This window comes from Neovison vison, chromosome 8, assembly GCF_020171115.1.
Source record: "Neovison vison isolate M4711 chromosome 8, ASM_NN_V1, whole genome shotgun sequence".
In the NCBI taxonomy this organism is placed as follows: Eukaryota; Metazoa; Chordata; class Mammalia; order Carnivora; family Mustelidae; genus Neogale; species Neogale vison.
In genome coordinates this window covers 69,053,230-69,075,216 of record NC_058098.1, presented here as the reverse complement: position 1 = coordinate 69,075,216, position 21,987 = coordinate 69,053,230, and the positions used below count along the sequence as shown (strand labels likewise).

At 49.4% G+C, this 21,987-nt stretch overlaps 2 protein-coding genes across 2 annotated transcripts; both read left to right on the top strand.

Annotated features, from left to right (window-relative positions):
• Positions 1–265: 265 nt before the first annotated feature.
• Positions 266–11,509, top strand: LOC122916440 (ankyrin repeat domain-containing protein 39). Its single transcript, XM_044263843.1, has 4 exons — positions 266–383; positions 5,292–5,395; positions 5,803–6,006; positions 11,116–11,509. Exons 1-4 carry the CDS (start codon positions 284–286, stop codon positions 11,257–11,259), a joined length of 552 nt encoding a protein of 183 aa, XP_044119778.1. The 5' UTR covers positions 266–283; the 3' UTR covers positions 11,260–11,509.
• A 497-nt stretch (positions 11,510–12,006) lies between these two features.
• LOC122916439 (ankyrin repeat domain-containing protein 23-like) lies at positions 12,007–19,173 on the top strand. Its single transcript, XM_044263842.1, has 9 exons — positions 12,007–13,839; positions 15,151–15,297; positions 15,484–15,612; positions 16,404–16,529; positions 16,801–16,899; positions 16,986–17,084; positions 17,178–17,276; positions 17,407–17,505; positions 17,591–19,173. Exons 1-9 carry the CDS (start codon positions 13,813–13,815, stop codon positions 17,684–17,686), a joined length of 921 nt encoding a protein of 306 aa, XP_044119777.1. The 5' UTR covers positions 12,007–13,812; the 3' UTR covers positions 17,687–19,173.
• Positions 19,174–21,987: the final 2,814 nt, after the last annotated feature.

The window sequence follows — 21,987 nt, the reverse complement described above, 5'->3', positions numbered from 1 at the left end:
GTGATCTAGCGCAGCACCCTCGGCACTCCGCTTAGCCTGGGGCGCCCTCGCGCGGCGGTCTCGGAGCACGGTGCAGAACCACAAGCCCCGCCCCGCCGCCTCGATTGGTTCCCGAACCAAAGCCCCCGGGGTTGGCCTCCGAGGACTGGCGCAGCCGCCGTGCGGACTGATCCCAGGCCCTGGCTCTAGGGCTGCCGCGTCGGCCCCGCCCCCCCACCCCCCCGGCCACGCCGCGGCCGCGCGTGCGCACAACAGCCGGGGCGGAGCTAGCTGCGGGGTCAACATGGCGGCGCCGCAACCTTGTGCGGAAGGCCCGTGCTGCTCCTGGCCGGGTGCAGCGTCCGGCGTGCAGCAGACGCTGGACGAGATGGACTTCGACAGGGGTGAGACTCCCGGCTCTCTCCAGGTCTCTGGACAAGGAGATGGGAGAGAAGCGGGGACCTGAGGGCCGCAGTGGGCGTAATGGGCGTGTGGGCGGACGGTGGGCTCACAGCCCCCGCATCACTGAGACCCCTCCAGGGACCCGGCACGAGCCCGGCCACTAGAAACTTGGTCTCGGGTCTAGGTTGGGAAGCCGAGAGCCTGGTTTCAGTAACTTTTCCAAGTGGTGGGGCGGGGCCCGGCCCCTCAGCTGGTGCGCCCCGGGGAGGCTCGGGCCCGTGCGGGCGGTTGGGCGTGGGTGTGGGGGTGTGTATGGGGGAGTGTCAGAAAGCAGAATCTGCAGCCGGGGTACTGCAGCCACCCCGAGGGCATGGAGCTTCAGAGGGGGTGCTGCGCTGCCAAGGGAACTAACGTGCTGACCGATGTGAGCCCTGATGTGGCAGGCCATGAATGCTTTAGATATGGCCGAGCTGGTCCTCCACGCCGGTGGTGATATCTCTTAGCTTTGGGGCCCGGAGAGGTAACTCCTTTACCCCACACTCTAAGGAGATTATATCGCCTATAAGGAAAAGAGTAGAGCTGAAAAACAAGTCCGCTCTTCCTCGGAGGCTGTGTACCGTGTGTCAGTGCAGAGGCAGCTTATGCAGTAATAACATTTTCATAGCTCTGGGTGGATGCTACGGTTTTATATGCGTTCTGATCTAACTTGCTCTTAAGGGGCTCGTGCGCCAGTCCACCTCCCTCCGCGTCGCCACGCTCTGGGCTCCTGAAGCAGTTCGCTCCTGGGCCTTCCTCCTCCCACTGCTGCCCTCCTCCAAAGTTTTCTGCTTCACACAGAAGCCAGAGTAACCTTTTGAAGATATTAAATCACATTATTTCATTGTTTTCAGAATAAGTTCAGATTCCCTTCACGGCTCACACAACTGTGTGATGTTCTTGCTGCCTATTCTACTTCTCTGCCTCCACTTTATTTCTCAGTCTTTTCTTTTCCCACTCACTATGCTTTGGCCACACTGGGCTTATTTTGGTTTCTGAGATATGCAGGATTTCTCTCACTTAAAGCCGTGGTACTTGCTCCTTGGAATGAACTTCCTGCAGCATTAGGCTAGCTAATGCTTTTCCTTCTGGTCTTGGTTTAAATGTCACCTCCTTGGAGAGAGGGACCCTGGACACCGAATTATGGTAGTTCTCAACTTAGGGGATGGGCAACAACACCCCATTCTAGTAGTTCTCAGTTGGGTGGGGAGGGTGCAGTTCTGACCCTTAAGGGTCTTTGGCAATGACTAGAAACAATTTCAGGTGTTAAAACTGGGAGGGTGCTACGGTCATATAGTAGATAGAGGCCAGGGATGCTGATCTGCAGCCTACAATGCACGGTACAGTTCCTTGTAACAAAGAATTAACTGGCCTGGGCTGTCAGTTTTGCAGCTGTTGAGAAGGAAACCTGGCCCTGTTCAAAGTAGGGCCCCTTCCTCTCCAGGTTTCTGTATCCCCTTGCTTTCATCAAAGCAGTTTTTATAACCTGATGCTACTTTTTTTGCTTACTCATTATTTATTTCCCCACAAGGGAAAGATCCTTATCACGTGGGCTTCCCCCCCCCCTTCTTCATATCTGTCTCTGGGTTCATTTTCCCTTTCCCTAAAATATATCCTTTGAAAGTTTTTTTCAGTGAGTATGATTCTCCATCTCTCTCTCTCTCTTTCTCTTTCAACTGTAGCTTACTTAGGTATAAAATTCTAGACTGACAATGTATTCCCCCCCACTCAGACCTTTGGAAATGTTATTTATCTTCTTTATCTTCTACTGCTGTTAAGAATTTCACTGGGAGCGCTCAGTTGGAAGAGTGAGTGATTCTTGATCTCAGAGTCATTGTGGAGATTACTAAAAAATTAAACTTAAAAAAATCCTGATAATCTGATTATAATTCTTAAGTGACTGGGGCGCCTGGGTGGCTCAGTGGGTTAAAGCCTCTGCCTTCACCTCAGGTCATGATCCCGGTATCATGGGATTGAGCCCCACATCGGGCTCTCTGCTCATTGGGGAGCCTGCTTCCTCCTCTCCGCCTACCTCTCTGCCTACTTGGATCTCTGTCTGTCAAATAAATAAATAAAGTCTTTAAATTTTTAAAAAATAATAATTCTTCAGTGACTAATGAGCTTTTCTTTTTGGTAACTCAGATGTTCTCTCGATGCTTGGTGTTTGGTCATTTTACCATAGTAGATAGTTTGTTTAATTCAGACATATGTTGGTACATTCTGTCTTTCATGTTTCCTTACCTCTCTTTAATATTTTTCTCTTTACCATTCTGCATTCTTGGTGATTTCCAAGTCACTCATTCCCTCTCCGGTGGGTCTGCAGTACTGCCCAACCATCTGTTACTGTTTTATTTCAGTGATTCTATTCTTTTAATTTACTGACTTTAAAAGTAATCTCTACACCCAGCCTGGGGCTCAAACTCATGACCCCGAGATCAAGGGTCACATGGTCTACTGGCTGAGCCAGCCAGGCGCCCCTGCTTTTGTTTTAGACCTCCCTGTCCTTTTTTTTCCTCCCTCATGTTCTGTTGATTTGTGGATTGTATTCCTTTTTCTTTTTGAACACATTAAAGATTGTTTTGAAGTCTTTAGATTGTGCTCTTATGGCTCATTTTGAAGTATGCATTTTTCCATTTGTTGTATTTGCTGACTATCTCGTGGCGGTGGATTACTTCTTGTTTTGCAGCTTTTAATTTTTGAGCTGGTGGGGTTGCGGGGGGGTGTCTTCTCTTGTTAGAGATTATCTGCAACAGAGCCACACCTGTGTTGGCCTGTGGAGGTATCCTCATAGACATTTTTGTTTTTTTTTTTTTAAAAAGATATTTATTTATTTATTTATTAGCGATAGAGAGAGAGAGCGCGCGCGCTCACAAGTAGGCAGAGAGGCAGGCAGAAAGGGAGGAAGGGAAGAAGGGAAGCAGGCTCCCTGCTGAGCAGAGAGCCCGATGCAGGAGCCCAGGATCACGACCTGAGCCTAAGGCAGAGGCTTTAACCCACTGAGCCACCCAGGTGCCCCCATAGGACATTTTTTAAAAATTGCTTCTGTGCAGTTTGTGTAGCATCCACTTGACCTATTTTTATGACAGAGCCTTAGCTTGTGGGTCTTGTTCCCTAAGGCTGTGAATAGATATAAGTCTCCTTGTACAGTGATTTATGTCAACTCTTTCTCCATAAACCTGGAAAAAATATGCAGTTAATAAAATTTACATGACGGGAAAAATGCAAAAACAAACAAATATAAATATATATCCCACATCTCCAAGTTGAGTGGGTCATGGTATCTGATTTTTTAGTTTTCTTCTGCCTTTGCTGTATTCTCACACCTATTGAAATGGTGCCTTTCTCATTTCCTTTAAGTTTCTCTTCAGATGTCATAAGAGATGCCATCCCTGACCACTGCTTGTATCCCTTCTCTGTTTTATTTTTCTTCATAGCACTTAGCACCACCTGACTTATTTCATTTTTTTTTTTTTTCTTTATCTGTTTCATTAATTAGAAAGTAAACTCCAGGGCACCGGGGTGGCTCAGTGGGTTAAAGCCTCTGCCTTCAGCTCAGGTCATGATCCCAGGGTCCTGGGATCGAGCCCCGCATTGGGCTCTCTGCTCAGCCTGCTTCCTCCTATCTCTGCCTGCCTCTCTGCCTACTTGTGATCTCTGTTTGTCAAATAAATAAAATCTTTAGAACAAAAAAAGAGAGAGAAAGAAAGTAACGTCCAGGGTGCCTGGGTGGCTCAATTGATTAAGCCACTGCCTTTGGCTCAGGTCATGATTCCGGAGTCTGGGGATCGAGTCCCGCATCAGGCTCCCTCCTCCAAGGGAGTCTGCTTCTCCCTCTGACCTTCCCATCTCTCATGCTCTCTCTCGCTCTCTCTCTCAAATAAATAAATTAATTAAAAAAAAAAGAAGAAAGTAACCAAAGTAACCTCCATGAGACCAGAATTTTGGGGGCAGCCCTGGGAATTGGGGACCTTTAATTCTTGGCTGACCTCTAATTCCCAGAACAGTGCCAGATGCATGATAAGTATGCAGTAAATACTTGCTGAGTAAGTAAAGTGCCTGGGCCTGGCAGCTTGCTTTCTGCTGCTATTCAGAACAGGAAAGTAGAAAATTTTCCAGGCCCCATTCATGCGTGAGGTGGTACTTCTGCCTCCCAGCTTTGTGTATAGAACTTTGTTGTCTCTCTTCCTGGCCATGCACCTGACCTGCAGCTTTTGCTCCAGACCCTGCCTAGTTGTTCAAGCCAAAGCCTCTAAGGTGTGTGTCCATTTACACAGACTTCCAGGATTCTGCAGGTGGATGCCCTGCTCACCACTTTGGCTATGGTTTTCACCTTCTTCTGGCAACTGGCAGTGTCCTTTTCTTGCTTTTGAGTTTGCTTCTATATTCAGACATTTTAAACATTACTTTATTTAATATTTATGTGTTTAAAATGGGAAGAAGGGATTTATGTCTGCCGAACCATACTGTCCTGATTCGACAAAGCTCCTGTCTGTCTTGTTCACAACTGTAGCACCAGCTGCTCGGACAGTCCTTAGCACAGAGATCTCAGTTAAATTTTTTTAAGATATTATTTATTGATTGATGGATGGATGGATGGATGGATGGATGGGAGGGGCGGAGGGAGAGAGAGAATCTCAAGCTGAGTGCCGAGCCTGACTCTAGGCTCGATCCCAGGACCCTAAGATCGTGACTTCAACCCAAACCAAGAGTCAGGAGCTCAACTAATTGAGCCACCCAGATGCCCCTCAGTTAATATTTGTTGAATGAATAAATCCCCATTGTATAGATGAGAAAATAGAGGTGATGAGGTAAAGGAAGCACTAAAAGTCTCTAGTCACTTGGCATTATTCAGCACTTCAGTTGTCTTTCCACAGGAATCTGGTCGGCAGCCCTGAATGGAGACCTAGGCCGAGTCAAATATTTCATCCAGAAGGCAACAGACCCTAGCCAGCCCGACTCAGCTGGCTACACTGCTCTGGTGAGTTGGGGAGGGAAACCTGCACTCGGGATACCTGCTCTCCATGCGGAAGGGGTCATGTTGCCTTTAGTTTGCCCTTTCTTCTCTCCCAGCAGGTTTTCAGTTTTAAGCACTGTGCGAACCTTGTTCTTGGTTTGTTTGTTTCTTCCTTAAGTATTAAGTGCTTTATATCCTTTATTTAATTTCATTTACCTAACAATCCTTTGAGGTAGGAATGATTATTATCCCCATTTTCCTGTTGAAGAAACTGATGCTAGAAATGAAGAAGCTTGGCTAGGTCCCATGGCTAACGGAGGTAGCCCCTGAGGTCATTGACATCCTCTTGCTCCAGAGCCCATGCTCTCACTTGCCCACCGCCCTTGTCTGCCTGGGCTCTGCCATCTGACCTTGGTCTCTCTTCCCTGCAGCACTATGCCAGCCGCAACGGGCACTATGCCGTATGTCAGTTCCTGCTGGAAAGCGGGGCTAAGTGTAATGCCCAAACCCATGGGGGCGCCACAGCTCTGCACCGGGCCAGCTACTGTGGGCACACTGAAATCGCACGGCTCCTGCTGTCTCACGGGTCCAACCCTAGGTTGGTGGATGACGATGGCATGACAAGTCTGCATAAGGTATGCTGCCCTCCCCAACTTCACGAACTTGGTTGTTGTCATTATAAACATGATAACATGTTCACTGTAGAGAACATGGGGAAAGCAGAAAAGCACTTGTGATGTCATTGCTTACCAATCATCACCTGAGGGTTAATGTGTAACAGGCCAGCATTTCCCCTGTGCATGTAAATTCGAATTACATGTACAGCATCATTTTTTTCTTTGCTTTCATAATCTGTCATGAATGCTCTTCCATGAAGTTAGTTTTCTGAAGCTCACACCTACTCACGCCTACCCCTGCAGCCCACTTTCCGAATGGTAGCCAGGGTGATCACTTTAACTTTCTTCTGACTGGAAATTCCTACACGTAGTGAGGAGTTTGAGGATACAAAACAGTGCAGCATGAAAACATTTCCCTTCCACCCTAACCCATGGTACCTCAGTCTTCCAGGACACCCTGCTCAAGGCAGGTTATGGCTTATATATTTTAGAGAAGTGGTTTATGCATATTTTTGGCATATATCTGTAAATGCATTCTTTTGTGAATTTTAAGAAAAAATTTAAGTAGTTGACTGCATGATGTACCAGGAGAACCTGTGGCAGACACTTTTTGCAGTCCACTGAAAATTTGTGCCCACTGGGGCACCTGGGTGGCTCAGTGGGTTGGGCCGCTGCCTTCGGCTCAGGTCATGATCTCAGGGTCCTGGGATCGAGTCCCGCATCGGGCTCTCTGCTCAGCAGGGAGTCTGCTTCCCTCTCTCTCTCTCTCTCTGCCTGCCTCTCCATCTACTTGTGATTTCTCTCTGTCAAATAAATAAATAAAATCTTTAAAAAAAAAAAAAAAATTTGTGCCCACTCTGTCCTTTTAGAGACCTGGCTCTCAGACAGTGCTCTATAATCACACACTACATTCTATTCCCTCTAGCATCTCACATGGCCAGTTCTCAGCCACTAGAAGACAAGACACACCAGTGAGCTTTTTTCCAGGAGGAGAGCTATTAGGAGCCGGTGTTCCTACTCCACACATTCTCCTTGGTCACCTCAGGCAGGACAGACACCTAAAGGTTGGCAGATCCCTGGCAATCAACTTGGATTCCAGAAACACGTTAGCACAGAAAGGTTGCTTGCTCAGTGACAGCAACCTTGAAATGTTACCCCCACAAAGATAGAGTTGTTATTTTTATTTATTTTGTACTTCTGACTATTGAATAATACATACTATTTTTTTTTTTTAAGTATGATGGGAATAGGGCTAACACTTTGGTAGAAACACTAGTAGAGATATTTAAGAAATATAGGAAGACTGGGTGGCTCAGTCGGTTAAGCGTCTGCCTCACGCAGGGTCCAGGATGTCAGGGTCCTGGAATTGAGTCCCACGTCAGACTCCTTGCTCAGCAGGAAGCCTGCTTCTCCCTCTGCCTCTGCTCCCCCTGCTTGTGCGCTCGCTCGCTCGCTCTCCCCCACCCCCATTCCCTCTGACCCCCCCAAAAAAATATTTATTTATTTTTTTCCCAACAGGTTTTGTTTTGTTTTTTGTTTTTTTTAAGATTTTTGTTTATTTATTTGACAGAGAGAGATTACAAGTAGGCAGAGAGGCAGGCAGAGAGAGAGAGGAGGAAGCAGGCTCCCTGCTGAGCAGAGAGCCCGATGCGGGACTCGATCCCAGGACCCTGAGATCATGACCTGAGCCGAAGGCAGCAGCTTAACCCACTGAGCCACCCAGGCGCCCTTGTTTTGGTTTTTATATGTCATGATGCCTCTTATGTGAGGCACAGGCACACCTCAGAGATAGGCCGACCACCGTAATAAAGCAAGTTGGAGGAGTTTTTTGTTTCCCAGTGCACATAAAAGTTTTATTTATCCTATACTGTAGTCTATTTAGTGTACACTAGCATTATGTAAAAAAAAAAAAAAAAAAAACATTGTCGTATGTACCTTTTTGAAAATACTTTCTTGCTAAAAAATGCTAACCATCATCAGAACTTTCAGCAAGTTGTAATCTTTTAACTGGTAGAGGGCCTTAGCGCGATGGGGATACCTGCATAGGGTATCAGGGAGGTCAGGGTAGTAGTTGCTGAAGGTTTAAGAAATGGCTGGGGCACACTGATTCTTACATTAAGATAGCAATGAACTTCGCCACATTGATTGACTCTTCCTTTCTACTTGAGCGCTGAAAGGCCATTGCCGGGTTATTAATTGACTTACTTTCAATGTCGAGTTTCTGGGAATAGGGAGCCACGGGGAAGAGAGAAAGACTGGGGAACAGGTGCCAGAGCAGCAGTCAGGACACAAGTTTATAAATGAAGTTTGCTGTCTAATATGGGTGCAGCTCCTGGCATCCCAAAATAATTACAGTAGTAGCATCAGTGACCACAGATGACAGATATAATGATGATGATGAAAAAGTTTGAAATAGTTAGGGAGTTAATGAAAATGTGTCCAGATAACGAAGTGAGCAAACGCTGTTGGGAAAATGGCACCTACAGACCTGCCCGGTGTGGGGTCGCCACAGACCTTCAGTGTGTACAGTGTCTGCACAATGCAGTAAAGCAGAGGGCAATAAAATGGGGTGTGCCTGTGTAGAAAATAGTCCCGACACAGGAGCAGAGTGGGACGGTGGTGGCTGGGCGGTCTGGAGGTGCTGTTGAGCTGGCGCATTGTCCCTGAGGAAAGTAGATGAAGCGCAGCAGATGACACTGCGTCTGTGGGTGACCGCGCGGGTGGTTTGTTAGGAAGGGCGCCAGCCCGGCTGGATCAGTGAGTAGAGTATGGGGCTTGTGATCTCAGGGTTATAAGTTCAAGCCCACATTGAGTGTGGAAGGTGGGGGGTGGCTATCATTAAACAAAAAGAACAATTACCAAAAAATTATAAGTAGGTTGATTGATTTGTTAAGAGGTCAGATTTCATCTGAAGTGTTCTTATCACAGTAAGAAGTTGGGTGGGAGGGTATTTCAAGGACCAAATTAATTTTTAGGAAGCCAGATGTGACTATTTCACAGTCCGAGGATTTGCAGTTATATTACACTTGTGTGCATTCGTGGGAAGATGTCAGCGTTTCCCTCCTCCAGTTTCCTTCTTTCTGTCTTTCTTTCTTTCTTTTTTTTTTTTTTTTTTTAAGTTAAGCCATCTCTGTGTCCAGCGTGAGGCTCAGACTCACCATTCCCAGATCAGGACTTCATGTTCTTCCAACTGAACAGCCACATGTCCCTATCTTCACCCCCTTGTCTTTTATCCTCAGGCCAGTTTCTTGACCCATCACGGTGACACTCCAGAGCCTTACATGTCACGCTATCTCTGTCCAGATGCCTCTCCCCTCCTAGTTTTCACCTGTCTTGTTGCTGTCCTTTCTGGATCTCAGCTTCTGTATCACACCTGCAGAGGGTCTCCCTGTTCTCAGGCATGGGTGGCTTCCCCAACGGCGCAAAAGCACCCTGCACTTGACTTCTTAGAGCTTTTCTCTCTCTTGAGATTCTGTATGAGCGCTTTCTTCCGAGAGATAGCGAAGGACTTGATCTTGTTCACTGTGGTGGCTCCAGCTCTCAGCACAGGTGCCCAGTGAATATTCGCTGAGTGAACAACTAGATGTCATTTTATTTTCTTTTAAGATCCTTGCTAGCTGAAGAGGCAGATTGCTGCTTTCTCAGTGGTCCACACTGTTGTTGCTGGGATGGTATAAGTCCCCTGGAGGGTGTGTACCAGGAGGACACTGCACACCTGGTGCTGGCAGGTCTTACAACTTGAGGCCTTCTTGCAGCCTCCAGCCCTTTCGTTCAGGGGATGCAGATATGAGAGGAGTTACGAATTCTTTCTTTTTTAAAAAAATAAGCTACTTTGGAACGTTGGTACCTTTTATTGTACAAAATTCTTTGGACTGCATCTTGCATCTTCCCAGAATGCACCCCAGAACTGCTCACAACATACCACTGACTGAATTGAGGCGACAAAACTGGGAACCTTATGTCTGTACTCATTAGGAGGACTGGCTAAATATCTGGATTCAAATTTGAGGTGGTATTTGCTACTAATACTAATTTTGACACCTCTCAGAAACCCCCGGGGTGCCTCAGTCTGACTGTTGAGAGGGAATAGAGTGGTGTAACACAGTTGTTAAGAGTCGAGACGTGGCAGTCAGACAGACCTGGTTTAGGATCCCCAGGCTGCCACACAAGCTCTGTGACGTTGGCCAAGTCACTTACCATGTATGAACTTCAGTTTCTTCATCTGTAAAATGGGAATGATGATAGTTCCTACCTCTGATGGTTATTATGGAAGTTATATAAGCTAATCTGTGTAAATCACCTTAATCTTTTCTGGAGAAGGTAGGTTAAAAATTGACATCCAAGTTGGGATAGTATATTTCAAAGGAAGAGGAGAAAGCCAAGTACCTGAACCCATTTTTCTGTGCTCATCTGCACACTCCTGGAGGGCAGGGGCTGTGTCTGGTATATCTTGTGCCTACGGTGCCCAGCTGATAGAGGACTGAACATTTATAAAAGATACTTAAGAGATCCAAGTTTCTATATTTGTTTTTGATTATTTAAAGATTTTATTTTTAAGTAATCTCTGCACCCAGCATGGGGCTCAAACTCACAATCCCAAGACCAAGAGTCACATGCTCCATCAACTGAGCTGGCCAGGCGCCTGTCTATATTTATTTTTAATGTGCAAACCTGGACAGAGAAGAATGGCTGCGGAGCAGAGAACACAAGAAAGAAAAACTCAAGCTAACTGCCAAGAAAAGCACTAGATAATTCCACCAATCTTCCTGCAAGTTGTTGGACTTTGGTAGGAATTAGGGGAAATCTATTTATTTTTTATTTTTTTAATATTTTATTTATTTAGTATTTTATTATTTTGAGAGAGAGAACACAAGCAGGGGGAGAGGCGGAGGGAGAAGGAGACTGCCTGTCAAGCCAGGACCCGGAGATCATGACCTGAGCCGAAGGCAGACACTCAGCCATCTGAGCCACCCAGGTGCCCCGGAATTAGGGGAAATCTACTTAGATAGCCAGTGTCTTCCATTTCCACAAGACCTGTTTTAGGACCAAGAGATTCCCCGAAGTGGAGCAAGGAAGGGCAGGGCCCAGTGGGATTATGGCTTTTGAATCTGGCATCTTTCTCCACAGGCTGCTGAGAAGGGTCATATGGACATTTGCTCCCTGCTCTTGGAACACAGCCCAACCCTGAAGGCTGTCCGGGATCGGAAGGCACGCCTAGCATGTGACCTGCTGCCCTGCGACAGTGACCTGTGGGACCTGCTGGCCACCTGAGCCGCCACCTTTCTGTCTTGGGCTGCCATTCAAGAGGACCCAGACTAGCACTCCTACCCCCTGTCGTGGCGTGCATCCGTGCTGCAGGGTGGGACGTTGAGGCCCGAAGAGCCCCATTCTGGCCGCTGTGGGAGCGAGGGAGTAGTTGTGGGGCTGCAGGTGCTTAAACCTGGACAGATGATCATACTCTAAATTAGCTCATGTAGAAACATCTATCTGTTTGGAAAAATAAAACTGTATCCTTACCTCATCCCATGCACAAAAATAAACTTCAAGTAGATTAAAGACCTAAATATAAAAACAGAACTATGTAAGTATTAGAAGAAACTGGGGGACATCTGACAAAATCTGCTTCCTAGCTGAGCCCTTGGGAAAGGTCACTTTGCCCATCTGCCCCTAGTTCCTCATCTGTGGTGAGGATGGTTGTAACAGGGACTGCCCCAGAGGCTTTGTGGAGGTTAGATGAGCAAGTAGATAGAGGGCCCCAGACTATGTCAGAGCACCCACTTCTACTTTCTTCGATTTTAACAACCTGATAGAATGAGTGCTTTTGCTTTGTTGTGCGTTGCTAGTGGCCACCTACCTTCTCTGAACTTTCTGTCCATACATGTGGACTGTTTAAAGATTTTCTTCTTTTTATTGATTCATAGGGATTATATATTCCGGATATTAATCCTGTTTATGTGTATATGAATATATTTTTGTGTGTGTGTGTATATGTGTATATATATATATATATATTTTTTTTTTTTTTTCTTTATTTCTTTCTTACCATCACTTTGTTGGTGTCTCTTCATGGAAATTGGTACACCCACCATGGACAGGAGTTTGGCAATTTCTATTAAAATTTAGGTGAGTAGGGCCAATAATTTGATTTCTCTGTAGCTACCTAGAGAAATGTCCACATGTACAAAGATGGTTATTTACAGAGACATCTATGGAGTTGTGCATTAGAGCATGTGCTGTAATGTAAGGAAGAAAGGAGGTAAGCTAAGTGCTCCCAGCTAGGGAAATGATTAAATTCTGGTACAGGAGTCATTGGAGTACTGTGTAGACTAACGCGGAAAGGGTCCTGAGTTGCAGTCACAGTATGACGCCTCTTAAAACAGGTCTATGGAAACCTGCATGTACATGCACACGATTACAGGGAACAAGTCAGGAGGGTGTGTTACGCCGGTACCCGTGGTGGCCCTGGGTCTGCTGTGGTGAGAGGAGTTTGTCAGGAGCCTCTTGAGCTTTATTTGTTACATTTGGGTTTTTTACAAGGAGTGATTTGTTAAGAATTAATACCAGTCAATTTCCTGTGGAAGAAACTAGTTTTCTGGTGAGAATTTCAGATGAATCCTGTTGGTACAAAATGCCCTTGGCCTTGAATGTTGAAGAAGAGGAGTTGTAGTTGGCAGACTGGGGAGTCCAGAGCTGTCTTGCTTTTCTTATTTACCCTCACTCTAGTCTAGGCAACTTTCCCTCTTCATAGCCAATGGTAAGAAAGCATCTTTGACCAAAAACCCCTAACACATAAGGACTGAATTTCTTTTAAAAGCTCTGGATTCCCTAAGTCTCAAAACTTGGATGTATTTACTGAGAAGCCAGCTGTGGGTGGAACCATTCCCAGCCCTTCAGGGCCTGGGCTGTCCTTGACCTGTAGTTCTCTCCCTCCCTCTCCCTCTGGTCATCCCTGGTCATGCAGCTCCCAGTTCTGGAGTCTTACTATCAGGTTTCCTTTCAAAGGTCAGGACAGAATTCAGGGCATAGCTGGGTGAAGGGCATGCTGGGCATCTTAAATGAGGAAGTTTGGTGGCTTGCGACAGCTTGTTTTGTGACTAGATTAACATTCCGTACTTGGACCCAGAGCCGATCTCAGTCCAGCTTCTCTGTGGGATGGCATGTTCCCTGCCCAGGAGAGCATCGGGAAGGGGACCTGCATGTATGGGGCATGGAAGGCTTTTCAAGGGGCGGGAGGTGCTGATGACAGGCTGGACTTGGCGCCTGGCCAGGGTGTAGTTTAATACGCTGGCTCTCGGGGTGGTGCGGGAGAAGCAAGGGGCGCCAGGGGACGGAATGCGGCAGGAGTATGGAGGGCAGCCTTGAAGCTGTCTGGGAGTGGGGAAGCTGCTTGAAGCCTGATTTCCTCCTGTAGGTGCCATGCAGATTCCTCACGCAGAGGTCAGCCTCTTGGCCTTTCCTTCCCAAGATCTTTCAGAGTCTCAGGCGCTGAGACCTGTAGCAACATGGACGCTCACACTCGACATTTTTCTAGTGGCCCAGGCACCCCCCGGCTACATTTGTTGGTCGAACTGATGAGCAGGTGTAGAGGATAACACAGGTGCAGGAGAGTGGGTGACCGAGGGTGCACCTGACTCAGCCCAGGGCGGCTCCTGCCTTCAGCGGGCTGCACGCCCACACTGGTATTTTGGTCCGTGTTACAGAACCACTGAGCTATCTGGCCCAGACACGAGCCCCTAGTCGGCCCTGCCCCCAGGACACTGCTCTCTATAAAAGGGCTGAGCAGCTCAGCACCTCTCACCGGGGGCGTGAAGAGCAGGGGGGACCATGGATATCATCAGCATCCAGCAGTTGGTAAGGACATGCAGCAGGCGGTGGGAGGCAGGTCATGGTCTAGACATCCCCAGGCCAGGCCAGCAGAATGAGGAGGTCCTGCGAGAGGCAGGCAGGTGGCTGCGTCCTGGGGTCAGAGCATAGGTGCAAGAGCGGAAACATGCAGTTGTTTTTTGCTGTATCCGTCTGGTTCTGCGAGGCAGTGAGAGATGGAAGCAACAGGAAGATACCAGGTGATGGTGTGGACATGACGACCCTCGAGTTGACTCTTGCCCTGGACTGGGTGGTGGTGGGGAGGGGGACGGAACAGAAAGTCACAGGCTACTTCAGAAGACAGGAGCGTGGCCGCAGGGTGGGTTTAGCTTTGCCGCTGTGATAGCTGTTGCTCTGGAAACGGTCCAGAGGGTCTGGCTACTTTGGTCCGGGAGGAAGAAGGGTGCTCTTGAGTTCCCCGGGAGTGAGAGAAACGGTCACATGGGTGACACTTTGGGGTGTCTGTTTTGGTGACGTGAGGCCCGGGAGTCACACTGGCCTGCAAGCCCCACAATGGTGGGCCAGGGCCTCAGCCAACCCGGCCTGGTACAGCTGCTCCTGAGAGGCAGGTTGCCAGCATGTACCATAGAAAAGAACGTAGTTTGTTTTCCGTGGCTGGAAGCCCTAGGCTCTGCCATCCTATCATTTCTAGCCTTTTCCCTCTCCTCTAGCGTGCTTGTTCCTCAGTGCTCCCCAGCTCCTGAACCCCTGGTAGGGGCAGGAAGGAAGAACAGATCACTGTATGGCAGGTTCTGCCCCGGTTTCCTCCTCCCAGCCCTTTGAGCAAGATGCTAGTTTTACCCCATTGACCTGACGAAGAGACAGAGCCTCATGAGCTGAGATTTGAACCCAGGAATTCAGCATTTTACCCAGGAGGCATCTCTGTCCCGCTGAGCTCAGGGTCAGGTGGCAGTATGGCATGATCTGGTAGGAATGTAAGGACAACAGCCCAGGAGGGAGGCTGAGGTGTCACCTATACTGAGCGTACCTGGACACAAGCCCAGCAGTATAAATAGATATGGTGTCATGCCCCCGACCCTGTGTCCTGCTGACAGGACAAGGTAGGCGGCAGTTATCCTCCTGGGCCCCGGGCAGCACTACAGTGGGTGAGAGCCAAGAGCCACAGGCATCAGGGGGCATGCCAGCAGAGCGCCAGGAAGCTTTGCAAAGGCTCAGGCCACTCTGACATCCACAACACTAATCTCTGGGTCAGCTCTTGTCAGGACCCCTGTACTGCACAGCTGTGTTTCTAAGGCTTCCTCATTTTTCTGAGTCTTTATCCTTATCCTGCTCCTACAGGTATGTGGAGACAGGGTTGGAAGTAAAGTGTTGGGATGTGGACATGGAGTTCCTGATCCTGGAGGCGGGCCTGGGGCCTGGAGGCCCAGAGCCCAAGAGGCCGTGGCCCGGGAGCAGTGGAAACTGGAAGAAGAGAAGAAGAAGAAAGTGAGCAGTGATGGGGATGGGAGGCGATGGATGCCGACCCTGGGGCGGACAGGCTCTAAGCAGTGAGGACCTCAGGTGGCTGGGTCCTCTTGTAGGTGGGAGAGACAAGGGCCGGACCCACCAGGAGCCTGCCCCTGAGGCTTTGGCGCCCCCGTGGCTGACCGCTGGCCTGCTCTTGTGCCGCAGCTTGAAAGATTTAACAGCTCCAGACTCAATCTGGAGACTCTGACTGACTTGGAAAACTTGGTTCAAAGACGAAGAGAAAAGCGACTGAAACGCAGAGTCCCCCCCAGGGCACCTGAGTCCATGGTTAAGGTGAGTGACAAGTCAGGGCCACACGGAAGGGTCAACACCTGGGGCTTGAGTTGGTGAGGAATCTGCTTTGTGTCCCCACGGGAGGGCTTGGGGAAGAGTGGATGCTGTCAGGGCCTGCTCAGCTGGAGGCTCCGCTCTGGAGGCCCCACAGCCCTTGTGACTTTGCTAGGGACCACACACACACAGGCTTAAACAACAGAAATTTATTCTCCCAGTTCTGGAGACTGGAACTCTGAGATCAAAGTGATGGCAGGGTCGGTTCCTTCTGAGGACTGTGGGGGAGAATCTGTCCCCGCCAGTCTTCTAGCTTTAGGTGCTTGGTGGCGGGCTTCGGTGTTCTTCAGCTTGTGGGTGCATTGCCCCGATCTCTATTTGAGCTCATATGGCATTGTCACTGTGCATGCTGTGTCCACTTGTCCGCTTTCATTAAGGACACCAGTCATACTGGATTAGGGTTCCCTTTACTCCAGTGTGACTTCATTTTAATTACAGCCATGATGACCCTATTTCCAAATAAGCCCACATTCTGAGGTCCTGGGGTTGGGACTTCAACAAACTGGGGGTGGGGGGGGGGGAGAACAGCAACCCATGATGGGGATAATAGATGCCCCACCAGTCCGAATCGGCTGGGGGGTGGGGGGTGGTTAAGAATTATGGTTTGTACCAGCCGCAGACCAAATGTAGTCCTCGGCTGGCTCTCGGGAGCTGCCTGGCTCGAGTGGTGATGTGGCGGTGCCCCAGAGCCCTGCGGTTTGAGAAAGTGATTTGGTCTTGTCCTCTAACATACCCAGCCGCAGCCCCAGGCCCAGCCGGAGTCTGTGGACCTGGAGATGTTCCTGAAGGCAGCTGCAGAGAACCAGGAGGCCTTGATTGACAAGTACCTGACAGATGGAGGGGACCCCAATGCTCATGACAAGGTAGTAAGTGGGAGGAAACTCGGACTGCAGTGTCCGAGCTGCAGGGGTGCCACCGTTTGCATGTTCCAGTCTCAGCCTGGGAAACAGCTGGGCTTTCCTGTTCTGCAGCCCTAACCTGTGGTGCCTCCTGAGTTGGGAATGGTGGGGCCCTGGGTGCGAGCAGGGAGGGGGCAGATGCGTGTTCGGGGAACATAGTGCTGGGAATAGGACCCAGGAAGGGGCTGCAGGGGGCAGCCGTGCTCTCTTGCCGATCTCCCATCTCCACCCACAGCTGCACCGCACAGCCTTGCACTGGGCCTGTCTGAAGGGTCACGGCCAGCTGGTGAACAAGCTGCTGGAGGCAGGTGCCGCTGTGGACGCTCGAGACTTGGTGAGAAGCAGGGAGGGCCCATCCTCAGAGCAGGGGCCCTGTCCCTCACCCTAGCACGCCCGTGCATGGATACTTTCATCTTGTAGCTGGACAGGACACCCGTGTTCTGGGCCTGCCGTGGAGGACACCTGGATGTCCTCAAACAGCTGCTTAACCAGGGAGCCCAGGTCAACGCCCGGGACAAGGTGAGGGGTATGCGGCTGGGGGTTGGCCTCATCCTGGGAAAGAGAGCACGTGGTCCCTTCACCCCAGGGGTGACACGGATTCTCACCCCCCAGATTTGGAGCACCCCCCTGCACGTGGCCGTGCGCACGCGACACTGTGACTGCCTGGAGCATCTCATTGCGTGTGGCGCCCACATCGATGCCCAGGACAAGGCAGGCGCTTGCTGTTTGGTTTGGGTCTGCTCCACCAGGGGGCCTGAGCTCCAGGGTGCTCCCGTGGACTGTACTGTGCAGGGGGTGAGGGTGGGGGAGTCAGGAGGATGACCCCACCCTTTTCTGGCAGGAAGGGGACACAGGTCTGCACGAGGCGGTGCGGCTCGGCCACTACAAGGCCATGAAGGTGCTGCTGCTCTATGGAGCCCATCTGGGTGTGCGGAACGCGGTAGGAGCCTGAACCCGGCCCCTTGGTCTGCAGAGGGTGGGGGCTCTGAAGAGAGGACTGACTGACCCAGGGTCCTTGTTCCCAGGCTTCAGTGACCCCAGCGGAGCTGGCGCGAGACTGGCAGCGGGGCATCCGTGAAGCACTGCAGGCCCATGCGGGCCACCCTCGCACTCGGTCCTAGCCAAGTGCAGCCTGCAGGGTCACTTCTCAGCCACCATTCCACCTCACCCTCCCCTCCCCTCCTCATGCCCTCACAGTGATCTGCACCCCTCTGGGGTCATCCCCTCAGCCCTCAGGCCAGCAGTGCCCACCAGGGGACAAGGCCGGCCTCCGTTCTCCACCAGGCTGCGCACAAGGAATGGCTGAGGCAGGGGACCCCAGAGAAGTGGGACACAGCGCAGGTCCAGTTGAGGAACAGTGCAGGAGAGTGGCGGTCCAGGTTGGAGCAAAACTGGAGTCCTGAGCCTTGAGCTGCCCAGGGTCAGGCACTCGGTGTCCTCCGATCCTCTCTTCACAAGGGCCAGTTTCCCACCCGGTGGGGCTTCAGGCCACAGCTGCCATCCAGGCCACACCGCTATGGCATGCTTCCGCAGCTGACCAAGGCCCTCCTGGCAGGGGTTTCTCGGGGACTCCATTCCTGTCAGCAGCAACCCTGACAGCAGGTGGAGTGGCTCTAGACTGCTCTGGCTGTAGGGCTTCTGGAGTTGGGTCTGGCCGTAAGGAGCAGGTGCCCAACAGGGTTAGGCCCCCCTGCAGGCCCCATATGCTACCAGCCCGGTTGCCTCAGAAGCCCTACAGCTGAGCAGCTAGAGCTCATGTTTGTTTTAGGGAAACCTCATGCCTACGGTCTGAAGGCCTTGGCCAGCCTGCCTGCTGCCCTCTAGTTGGCCAGCTGACTGCGTTCCTTGTAGGGGTGAAATGCCTGGGAGCTGGGGATTGCTTGTGGCCCACCCAACTCTTGGGGTGGCGGCCCGTAACCCTACTTTGCCTCGGGCATCACCTAGCACTAGAACTTGAGCTCTGGCCTGGACAGCAGTCGCACCTGCTTGGCTTCCCCCCACTGCTGGGACAGGACACCAAGGCGCTAGTGGCTCAGCCCCAGAGGGGAAGCAGAGGAAAGCAAGGGGCACACCTGCTTCCCCCCCTCTGCTGAGTGATGGCAGGTTTAGGACCCAGACTCACCCCAGTTCTCCTCTAGGTTCCTTCCTTCACTGCCTTTTCTGTTTCACTCACACTGGTGTAGACCCATACCGCTGGCGGGGCTGGGTCCCGAAGTGGCAGAAAGTGAATCTTAAGGAACTCTGCCCTAAATGGAGAACCGCAGGCTGAGGGACCGGCTTTAGATGCAAGGTCAGCCTCCTTCCCATATGTAAAGTACCCATATGGACATCCATTTTGCAGCAGTTCCTTCCAGTCTAACACTGGCGGCCTTCTTGGGCCAAGCACAAGGCTATTCTGACTATATGAAAAAGCGACTACAGCTCCGACCCTGCACAGAACTGTGGTGACAGTTCCTCCGGGTGCTGGAGCCATAAGAGAAACAGGTTCGAGTTCCTCGAGAAGACATCGCCCCATCTAGAAGATGGGAACCCTTAACATGACAGACAAAAACACCTTTTTATACACTTCAGTATTTTTTGTTCATTAAACTGTTGACTATCCATCACAGCCTAGGTGTCTGTTTGGGGCGGGGGGTGGGGGCAGCAGGTCATTAGGCCCAGGGCCTGGTCTTCCTCAGCAGCAAAGCTCAACCTGTGAAGGACACTGGCCTGACAGCAAGATAGGCCCGCAAATGCCTAGTGGGGAGTGCAGGCACTTGGCTCTGTGCTCAAGGCATCTCTCCACTCAGTGATGAGCTAGTTCAAAGAGCAGCGGTTCTCAGCCTTGCTGCTCCTCACAATCACAAGGGAAGGTGTTTCAAGTCCTAATGTGCAAGCTAATTCAGTCAGTCTCTAGGGGTGGGACCCAGGTATAATTATCATGCAGAGGACATACCTGTCTACTTAGGAAATCCTTAGGAATGTAAAAAAACACCTAGAATAATGGAATTTGGCAAGATCTCAGGATAGAAGATAAACCTACAAAGACCTATTTCTATGTATTAGCAATGACTACATGAACACAAAAGAGCACAATACACTTAAAGTGGCCTTTAAAAACACTTAGAAGTAACTCTAACACTTAAGGACTTGTATGTTGAAAACTACAACACACTGATAAATGAAGTCAATGAAGACCTACCTTATTTGTGGATTGGAAGATGAGATCTACTGTATATATATTTTTTAAGATTTTATTTATTTATTTGACAGACCGAGATCACCAGTAGTCAGAGAGGCAGGCAGAGAGAGAGAGAGAGAAGGAAGCAGGCTCCCTGCTGAGCAGAGAGCCTGATGTGGGGCTCGATCCCAGGACCCTGGGATCATGACCTGAGCCGAAGGCAGAGGCTTTAACCCACTGAGCCACCCAGGCGCCTGGAAGATGAGATCTAGTAAAGAGGTCTATTCTTTGTCAAATTGATGCACAGGTTTAATGCAGCTCCAACCAAATAACCCAGCAAGATTGTTTTGTAAATTTAGTTAGTAAGATGGTTTAAAAACTTATAGCTAAGGGGTGCCTGGGTAGCTCAGTTGGTTAAGCATCCAACTCTTGAATTTGGCTCAGGTCATGATCTCAGGGTCCTGGGATCAAGCTCCACATCAGGCTCCCTGCTCAGTGGGGAGCCTGCTTCTCCCTCTCCCTCTGCCCCGCCCTATGCTCTCTCACTCTAACTCAAATAAATAAAATTTAAAAAAATAAAAACTCATAGCTAAAACAATTTTGAAAAATAAAGTGGTAGGAGCCAGTCTACCCAATTTCAAGACTTACTGTAAGAGCTCCAGCAATTGGGGCACCTGGGTGGCTCGGTGGGTTAAATGTCTGCCTTTGGATCAGGTTCTGATCCTGGAGTCTGGGGCCTGAGCCCCACACTGGGCTCCCTGCTCAGTGGGCAGTCTGCTTCTCCCTCTCCCTCTCTGCTCCTTCCCCTGCTCAGTCACTCTCTCAAAATTTTTTTAAAAGATTATTCGAGAAAGGATATGTGCACAAGCAGGGGAGGGGCAGAAGGAGAGGGAGAAGCAGGCACCTTGCTGAGCAGGGAGCCCGATGCAGAGCTCCACCCCAGGACCCTGAGATCAAGACCCAAGCTGAAGGCAAATGCCCAACCAACTGAGCCATCCAGGTGGCCTCAAATAAGTAAAATCTTACAAAAAAAAAAAAAAAAAAAGAAAGCTACAGTAATCAACACAACGTGGTACTGATGGACAGACACAGATCAATGGAACAAAACAGACAACCCAGAAATAGACACAAATATGCCCAACTGATTTTTGACAAAGGTGTCAAATTCAATGGTGGAAAGCCTTTGCAACAAATGGTGCTGGAGCAACCAGATGTCCATAGGCTTAGAAAAAAATAAGACAAAAAACCTTGACCTAAATCTTATACAAAAATTAAAAAACCCTCAAAAATTAGCACAAAGAGGGACGCCTGGGTGGCTCTGTTGGTTAAGCGGCTGCCTTCGGCTCAGGTCATGATCCCAGCGTCCTGGGATCAAGTCCCACATCGGGCTCCTTGCTCAGCAGGGAGCCTGCTTCTCCCTCTGCCTCTGCCTGCCTCTCTGTCTGCCTGTGCTCACTCTCTCTGACAAATAAATAAATAAAATCTTTTTTAAAAAATTAGCACAAAGATAAAGCATAAAACTATACAAATTTTGGGAGAAAAAACCCTAGGAGACAATCTTTGGGACCCAGAGTAGGTAAAGAAGTCTTAGACACGATACCAAAAGCATAATCGGTAAAAGAAAACTGGTAAACTGGACTTCATCAAAATTAACAACTTTTGGGAGACCTGGGTGGCTCAGTTGGTTAAGCAACTGCCTTTGGCTCAGGTCATGATCCCGGAGTCCTGGGACTGAGTCCCATACCGGGCTCCCTACTCAGCGGGGAGTCTGGTTCTCCCTCTAACCCTACCCACTCCCATGTTCTCTCACTCTCAAATAAATAAAATCTTTTAAAAAAATTAACAACTTTTGCTATATAAAAGATCCTGTTATAGGATGAAAAAAAAAAAGCTACAGACTGAGAGAAAATATTTGTAAGCTATAGATTGAGAGAAAATATTTGCAACCCAACAAAGGACTATATAAAGAACTCTCAAAAGACTATATAAAGAACTCTCAAAACAACAGTGAAAGACCATACAATCCAACCAGAAATGGGTGAAAAACAATAGTTATTTCACACAAGCAGCACATGAAAAGACCTCCATCAGCCCTTATGTTAATACAACTGGAAACCACAATGAGATCTCACTATACACCTACCAGAATGGCTAAAAATAAACGATGACAACATCAAATGCTGGTGAGGATTTAGAGGAACTGGCTCACTCACACATCACTGGTGGGAATACAAAATCGTACAGCTAAAGGCAGTGTGGCGG